General features: G+C 54.6%; 2 protein-coding genes across 2 annotated transcripts; one reads left to right on the plus strand and one right to left on the minus strand.

Annotated features, from left to right (window-relative positions):
* Positions 1-1,493: 1,493 nt before the first annotated feature.
* Positions 1,494-3,103, minus strand: LOC120096712 (basic salivary proline-rich protein 2-like). The gene is made up of 4 exons (XM_039092902.1): positions 2,827-3,103; positions 2,434-2,729; positions 2,130-2,308; positions 1,494-1,989 (listed from the first exon to the last, which is right to left on the minus strand). The coding sequence occupies exons 1-4, from the start codon at positions 3,101-3,103 to the stop codon at positions 1,494-1,496; spliced, it is 1,248 nt and encodes a 415-aa protein (XP_038948830.1).
* Positions 3,104-3,177: 74 nt separating this feature from the next.
* On the plus strand, positions 3,178-8,075 carry Barhl2 (BarH-like homeobox 2). The gene is made up of 3 exons (NM_022956.2): positions 3,178-3,862; positions 5,443-5,668; positions 7,413-8,075. Exons 1-3 carry the CDS (start codon positions 3,247-3,249, stop codon positions 7,723-7,725), a joined length of 1,155 nt encoding a protein of 384 aa, NP_075245.1. The 5' UTR covers positions 3,178-3,246; the 3' UTR covers positions 7,726-8,075.

Below are 8,075 nucleotides of genomic sequence, written 5' to 3' on the forward strand. Positions count from 1 at the left end.
AATTTGCTTTGGAGTTTCATGAAACATGGAACCCCCAACCCCTACACACACACACACACACACACACACACACACACACACACACACACGCCCTCCTCTTCATCTTTTCGTAGGTCATATCCCCATCGCCTCCCTGCCAATGTTGCGAATTATTCCAAGAAAAACACCCTGCCGACCTGCCCCGCGCAAGCTGTGCCGTCAGCCTTTGGGCTCTTGAGTCATTGTCGGTGTCGGAACAAAACAAAAACAGGCTTAAATGAATTATTTATCAAGGTCGAGAATAATTGATTTGTGCAGGGCCGTCAGTGCTGGATTTTTAAATGCTTCCTCCCCTTCCTCGCTTTCGAAAGCTGGCTGTGAATTGGGGCCCCCAGCGCGAGAAGGAGCGCTTCTTTTGGATTGTTGTTGGGTGATGTCAGAAAGGAAACTCTAATCAATAACCAACCAGGAAGCAAGAGTATCATTTGCCCGCACTCTCCTGCAGCCCAGGCACCCTTGCACTGTCAACTGTGCTAGAGGCTCAGGGTGCCAAGGCCGTCCATCCCATCCGGCCCTTGGAGTCTGAGATCAGTTGCCTCAGTGAGATCAGACCCCAGCTCGTGGTCACAACCTTTGAAGGGAAGGCCAAGGCCTAACTTGGGAGGGTCTGCAGGGCCAGCACCTAGTTCTGGCACCAAAGGCTAAAGAGTCTGAGTCTCCAGGGTAGACAGCCGGTCACCACCCACGGGGGCGAGCCACGTGGCTATAGAGGGGTTCCCGGATCCCTCAGGCAACCAGCTTCTTGGTTGGCTTCAGCTCGCCAACCCCAGTTCCCAGATAAGTAAATGTCTGCTCGCATCCTGAGAAAGGAGAGAGCGGTCTGGATGTGTACGCCTTGGTAGCCTCCATTCTTTTTCAGAGACAGCAGGACGATAAATGACACCACGATGGTAGGAAACAGCTCAACATTCTCTCGAAATAACGGCACCCCCACCCCCTCCACCGGATCAAAGACCTAGATGTCCTTAGGAGGAATCACCACCCACCTCCATTTTCCAGATCTGGGACTCACAACCGGAGGAAGCAAGATCTCAGGAGGTCATTTGCCTCCGGGATACCTCTCAAGAGGGTCCTCAGCAAGGAGAAAAGGGAAGAAAGAAAGAAAGAAAGAAAGAAAGAAAGAAAGAAAGAAAGAAAGAAAGAAAGGAAGAAAGGAAGGAAGGAAGGAAGGAAGGAAGAGAAAGAAAGAAGAGAAAAGGAAAGAAAAAGAAAAGGAAAAAAGAAAATAAGAAAAGAAAGCGATGTCCATTATCGTGACTAAACCCCGTCCTTTACTGACATCATTCTACACAAGCACGGAAATGATGCCAACCACTCAGATTCATAAGGTTCTTAAAAATGGTAATTTGGAGTAAAATGTAACTCAAAGAACTTTGAATCATTCATTAGCACCTTATAATTACTCTGCTAATTAGGTTGACACGGCACTTAATCAGGAGTAATACGCCGTCTTGTCACTGGCGCTTCCCATTACTCTGACATTCAACAAGAGACAGGTTGGAGACATCCTGGAAAAAAGAACGCAAGTTGATACCCTCCAACAAGGCGGCGGCGTCACAGTCGCGCTCCAGGTCCCAAATGGATCCGCGGTGACTGTTTCCTTTCCCAAAACGCGGCCTGCCACAGTGGGGAGGGCACGGAAGCACGGAGGGAGGAGCGGCGGGGGCGCAGGCTGGACTGGCCACCGGGTTCCCGGGGTCCCACAGCAGCCGGACACCGCGGGGAACCGCAGCTGCTCGCAGCTGGAGAAGGCCTCGGCCGGGGTTTATCCCGGCTCGTGAGAAAGTGCTTGGCCCGGCATTTCTGCCAGCACAGGCTCTGGCTGGAGACAAAGCGAGATTCGGAGCCAAAGGCCCGGTCCTCCCCGACAGGGGGTCAAGGATGTAGCCCCGGTTCTGCGCCTCTGCAGGATCTGCTACCTGGCTGGACCGAGCTGGAGTGCACCGGCTCCTGCAGGGAGAGCGGAGCTCAGGGGCTGCAGGCGCATGCGGAGCTCTGGTCCTGGGTGTCAAACACTTCCCCGTGGGGTCCCCTAGCACCCCCTTCCCCTGCTCCTCGTGTTTCCGCTCTGCTCAAGCGTGCTTGGGAACCGTGCGAGCGTGGCCGCGCTGCAGGCCACTGGGAGCCGCGGGATCTTTTTGCCCTTCGCGGCCTCTCCACTCACCCTCCAACACTTAGCACGGGCACATCTAAGGTTGGGGTACTGCGTCCCCGCGTCCCGCCCAGGGGTTCCCTTCTCCAGGGCCCCCTCTGGCCTCTCCCCATCTCCCTGGCCCGGCACTGGTTACAGTGGGTACCATTTGGACCCCTGGAGTAGGCGTTGGGCTCAGGGCTGCGGGCACACCGAGGTTCGGGTTCTCAAAAGAGCAGCGGGGTTCGAGGCGCGCTGCTGACGGGCTGGCCAGGCGCGCGCCCATTGGCTCCCGGCACGCCGGCGTCGCTCGCTGGCACGCAGCGGCCAATGGGGCGCGGGGCCCGGGCGGCGGGGGCGCGGGCGGGGAGCGGCGGCGGGGGCCGTGACGTCACGGGAGGGGGTCGGCGCCGCCCGCGAGCCCGCGGATGACAAGCCAACGCGCGGGGCAGCGGCTGGAGTCGCCGGGCGCCGCCTGTCCGCGGTCTCCTGCGCCCGCGCTTGCTCCTTCGCTGCTTCACCTCCTCCCGGGGCGGTGGCGGCCGCGTTCGCTCCGCAACTTTCCAACAAAGTTCAGAAACTCGACTCCCGGACGGCCGGGTCACGCACGGCGGTCACCTCCGGGGCCGCCCGGGCTTAGCGGTCGCTGCACCTGCCCGGGCCGCCGCCGCCGCCGCCCGGGACCGGGCTGTGGGCAGACCCAGGCGGCGGCGGTGGCGGTGCAGGTGGCGGCGGCGGGGTCGCTCCCGCGGCCAGCATCTTAGCCTTGGTGCGGGCCGCCGCCGCCGCCGCCCACGTGCGCGGTGGTCCAGCGGAGCGCACCCTCCTTCTTGTGGCATTTGGGGGCTTTCCCCTCTCATTTTTTTCCTTTTTCCTTTTCGTATAAGGGGGAAAAGTTGAATCGAAAGTGCCCACCAATTGCCACCTCCCCATTATCCTTCATTCCCGCCCCACTTTTCTTTTTTTTAAAGCAGTGTCAAGGTTTTTTAGTGTCTATTTTGTTTTACGATCGATAGTTTCCCTTGTTTGGTCCCGGAGGCGGCTGATCCGCGGAGTGGCGTGGACCTCATGTAGAAATGACAGCAATGGAAGGGGCCAGCGGGTCGAGTTTTGGAATAGACACGATTTTGTCCGGTGCCGGTTCCGGCAGTCCGGGCATGATGAACGGAGATTTCCGATCGCTCGGTGAAGCGAGGACCACGGATTTTAGGAGCCAGGCCACCCCGTCACCCTGTTCGGAGATTGATACCGTGGGAACGGCGCCCTCTTCACCGATCTCGGTCACCCTGGAGCCCCCGGAGCCGCATCTTGTGACAGACGGACCCCAGCATCACCATCACCTCCACCACGGCCAACAGCCACCGCCACCGTCCGCGCCCCCCGCGCAAAGTTTGCAGCCTTCTCCCCAACAGCAACCGCCGCCGCAGCCGCAGTCTGCAGCCCAGCAACTGGGCTCGGCCGCCGCGGCCCCCAGGACTTCCACCTCTTCCTTTTTAATTAAGGACATCTTGGGAGACAGCAAACCCCTGGCGGCTTGTGCACCCTACAGCACCAGCGTTTCTTCTCCTCATCACACCCCGAAGCAGGAGTGCAACGCGGCGCACGAGAGCTTCAGGCCAAAGCTGGAGCAGGAGGACAGCAAAACCAAGCTGGACAAGAGGGAAGACTCTCAGAGCGACATCAAATGCCACGGTGAGTTGCTCCGGAGCTGCCCGCCGAAGGAGAGGGGCCTAGGCTTGCGATTCAGCAACGCACCTTAAGTTCTGTGGGTTACATTTCTGCCCCGCGACCTTCACCGCCATCCAGCTCTGTTCTTTGTTTTCTTAATTTTAAATGTGCTGGGAAGAGGGTGGCAGCTGGAAGAGATCGGATGGGAGACACTTTTCGTTGAAAACAGGGGCGGACTTGGGATTTTTTTTTTTTCTTTTAGCTGAGACCTTGGGAATGGGGAGTGGGAGGGGGTGGAGAGAAGCTGATAGCTAGCTGTGGTTGTCTAGGTCTGTGACCACAACTTGATGTTTATTTTTGAATGCAAATACCACCCTAATATTTTCCAAATGCCATCCCCCCCCATTATTTTCTAAATGCCACCACAGGAATTGTCTGATTTAACGTTGGAAATTTTTCCAACATTATTACAGGAGCAATTTATTTTTACTGGCTGGCGATTAATACAGAAAACAAACCATAGTCCGTTTTTAAGAACACCTTTCTCACCAGTACCCTTCTTCTGGCCCTCTCCAATAACAAAATATTTACGAAAAACTAAATTTCATGGAACTGAATGGTTTTGTAAAATCAAGAAACAGTGGAAATTATCTTTTAGTAATCTGTTTTCTTTTTGGACAATTACAATTTCATAAGTAGCTGTTCTGGTCTTTGCATTGCAAAAGATTTTAAAACACAGGGAGGTCCCCCTCTTTACTGGTATAATAATAATAATAATAATAATAATAATAATAATAATAATAATAATAAGTTATTAATGCTTAATTCTCTGGTAAAGATTGCTGTCTAGAAGGTAGGATGCGGGCTCTTCACTTTACTGCTTATAGCATTAGCATAATAGTGCCCCAAACAGATGTACAGTCTGGTCTGGCTATTTCTCGTTCACCAACCTCCCCAGTGGGTCAATTAGAGAGATTACTGTTCTTCCTGCAGGGAAGATCAAGGAGGACTGCACAAACCGGTACAAACAGAGGGGGATTGACATATCGATTTCCCAGCATTTCAGCAGAAAACCAAAGTTGACAAACAGGACCCGGAAATTTCTGCGCTGTCACCTGGATGGGCTCAAGTGTTTTCTGAGCTCAGTTCAGTGTCTGGGTGACACTGGGTGACACATTCTCTCTGAGGTTTGCAAAGGACCTGATACAGAGGAGGTCTGCAGAAAGCTTGAGTCCAATATTTTCCAAATGCATCTCGAAAAGAGACAAAGGCATCTAAGTTCCAGCTAGCGGGAGGAAAAACATTAGAGCAGCGTGACAGCGTCTGCCTGTCTTGAGAACAGGGCAGACAGGCTTTGGAGAGTACCTAATAAAGAGCGTCCCTCTGAAAACAATAAAGAGGGGGCATGCAACCTCCTCTCAGATCTCAGACCAGAGAAAACTAGAAACAGGAGATCAAACACACTCTAAACTCTCTTGGGCCTCTCTGCTCTCCAAGGCCCAATAAAGGGTGTGGGGTGTGTGTGGAGGTGTATGCCAGGTGGGCACTCCTCTCTTCTTCGGTTCAGGCTGACTTACAGAGCCCTGTCGCTGTTTCTACCCTAGGAACAAAGGAGGAAGGAGACCGGGAGATTACAAGTAGCCGAGAGAGTCCCCCTGTGAGAGCCAAGAAACCTCGAAAGGCCAGGACAGCTTTCTCGGACCACCAGCTCAATCAACTGGAACGTAGCTTTGAGCGGCAGAAGTACCTCAGTGTACAGGACCGCATGGACCTGGCAGCTGCACTCAACCTCACTGATACCCAAGTCAAGACCTGGTACCAGAACCGCAGGTGAGGAGAGCTGCTGAGTCCCTGCCAGCCAGATCCTTAATGCCTTCTCTCCCGCCCTCTGGAAACAGAGTCAAAGGGTCTGTAGTGGGCGCTTTCAGGCAGAGGTCAGGCACACTTCCAAATGGGAGCGGCTAAGGGCACAGGGGTTTGAATACTTTTGTGCTCTAAATGTCTTAACATTCGGTTCTTTTCCTTCCGAAACTCGTGGTGCCACAGTTTCCCCCCATTTTGTCCTCAAACAGACCAAGCTACACTCAGATTGAAATATCTGTGTAGCTGACACCCAGGATAAGTCTGTGTGCACAGAGTACCCTTAGAACTGCCACAGGCGGGCTCCAAATGTCTGCACCAGGCCACAGGACCTAGGTATTGAAGTCTCCACAGAGCTGCCCCACCAGCCTTGGCTTAAATGTTAGGCAGTTGGGAAAGCCCAGGTCCAAGCCTTGGTTGTCACGACTTAGAAGACCAGGGAAGCCCATCTGGGTTCAAATTGGACTGGAGGCCTTGGGCTGGAGATTCAGGCAGCTGGTTGAGCATCCACGAGTGTACGCGGGGGAAGGGGAGGGAGATGTCTGTCCCCTGTCCTGGCTGTTTCTGAAGTCTCATAAAGAGAAAGGGTGGGGAGGAGGGCACAAACTCTATCCCACACGACTGATTAAAAGAAGACATTAAGAAAGTGTCTGGCCTCACCCTGGAGGCTAGGGACAGACTTGGGCAATAGGAGTTGAGGTTAAGTCCCGTTTCCACACCTGGTGATAAACTCTCTGGGCTCAATTCTCTGCCCCCTCTGTCGTTTGTGTCCTAATCGTTCATAAGTGGGGTTGGAAATGCCCGTCCAGTTGTCATCTTACCATAATTTTCTGTCTCATTACATACGGTTTCAGCCACCCTAATTCTGTCGGAGAACATTAGTGTCATCTGTAGCCAATTTAAAACCAGCGACATGTTTATTAATTTGGCTGGAACTGCTGGGTATAGATGCCCCACCAAGCCTGTCTGCCTTCCTAGGGCGTTTTAGTAAAAACCTCTCTCCTAGCTTGGTGCAGTGGGGAGAGGGGAGGCCCAAAAAAGTGGATCATAGGGTTTAAGCACTATTTTCTCTTTAAGGAGAAAATATCTTGAGATCCATTTCCTTTCACCTAGAGTGGTCAGGAGGCACCGCTCCCTAGGGAGAGCTCACTCTCAAACAAATTCCAGTTTTGAACCTTGTCGCCCTGCTGCCCTAAGCCTGTACTGCCTGGCCAGACTTAAGGAAGAATTGTCCCGGCAGCCTTGGAGAGTGCAAACCCGGAGTACCAGCCGCCCTTTGTTTCTGGTTTTGGTTTCCTTGGGTGCGATGGGGGAGGGGCCGAGAGCCAACCTTTGAGAGATCGCCGGTCGGAGAACATTGGAGGAGAATTGGAGGAACCAAAGGAAAGCGGCTGGTGGAGAGAGGGATCTCATTTGGCCTCCAGGAAAGTTGCAGGACGTAATTAAATCGTGGGGGCAGAGAGTAGGGCAGAGGGCCAGAGAAGGCAGCGAAGCTTGTATGATTCCACCTCCACATGGAAGATGTAGTTTGGAGAACTGATTGCGGGTTTAGGCCGTCCTAAGAGCGTGTGGATGAAGCGGGGGAAGGAGACCTGCATTTGGGGTTCCCCAGGCCTTCCTTGAGTAGGGAGGGTAGGAGAGAGAGAGGAGCTGCGGGGACGGTGCCGGGATCGTCCTCCGCAGCCGCCGCCCGCGCCCACCCGATTTCTTTCAGAACCAAGTGGAAGCGGCAGACTGCAGTGGGCCTGGAGTTGCTTGCCGAGGCGGGGAACTACTCCGCGCTGCAGAGGATGTTTCCGTCGCCTTATTTCTACCACCCAAGCCTGCTGGGGAGCATGGACAGCACGACGGCGGCCGCGGCGGCCGCGGCAATGTACAGCAGCATGTACCGAACTCCTCCTGCACCCCATCCGCAGCTGCAGCGGCCACTGGTGCCCCGCGTGCTCATCCACGGCCTGGGGCCTGGGGGACAGCCGGCCCTCAACCCTTTGTCCAACCCCATCCCAGGCACCCCGCATCCCCGGTGAGGAAGGAGGGACAGTGCAGCCCGAGCAGCCCTCCAGGTTTCCACCCGGCCGCCGACAGCTGCCCCACCTCTCCCCGCACCAAACCAACAGGAATAGAGGCAGACGAGTAAAGGGGGGGAGCTCACCGGTGGGCTGGGTCCCCAAGGACCGGCCAGCCCTCTGTTCTCCATCTGCCCCCTCAGAGGCAGGGCCGCAAAGCTCCCCAACAGTGTGACTGGAGAAAATACTGACCCCACTGAAAGTGCAACCAGTAAGTGAAAACACCCACCCACCCACCCACCCACACACACACACAAAATGAACCCTCGAGTTCTTTCTTTCTTTCTTTTTTTTTTTTTTTGAAAAAAAAA

The sequence above is a fragment of the Rattus norvegicus genome, chromosome 14 (genome assembly GCF_036323735.1).
Source record: "Rattus norvegicus strain BN/NHsdMcwi chromosome 14, GRCr8, whole genome shotgun sequence".
NCBI classification, from domain to species: Eukaryota; Metazoa; Chordata; class Mammalia; order Rodentia; family Muridae; genus Rattus; species Rattus norvegicus.

Coding starts and splice junctions, on each gene's coding strand:
- LOC120096712 (XM_039092902.1), bottom strand. CDS start 3,103: ATGGGGAGGTGGCAATTGGTGGGCACTTTCGATTCAACTTTTCCCCCT. Junction 2,730..2,826: donor CGGCGGCGGCGGCGGCCCGG/GCAGGTGCAGCG, acceptor TTTGTTGGAAAG/TTGCGGAGCGAACGCGGCCG. Junction 2,309..2,433: donor GGCGCGCGCCTGGCCAGCCC/GTCAGCAGCGCG, acceptor GTGCCGGGCCAG/GGAGATGGGGAGAGGCCAGA.
- Barhl2 (NM_022956.2), top strand. CDS start 3,247: ATGACAGCAATGGAAGGGGCCAGCGGGTCGAGTTTTGGAATAGACACG. Junction 3,863..5,442: donor GAGCGACATCAAATGCCACG/GTGAGTTGCTCC, acceptor TTTCTACCCTAG/GAACAAAGGAGGAAGGAGAC. Junction 5,669..7,412: donor ACCTGGTACCAGAACCGCAG/GTGAGGAGAGCT, acceptor GATTTCTTTCAG/AACCAAGTGGAAGCGGCAGA.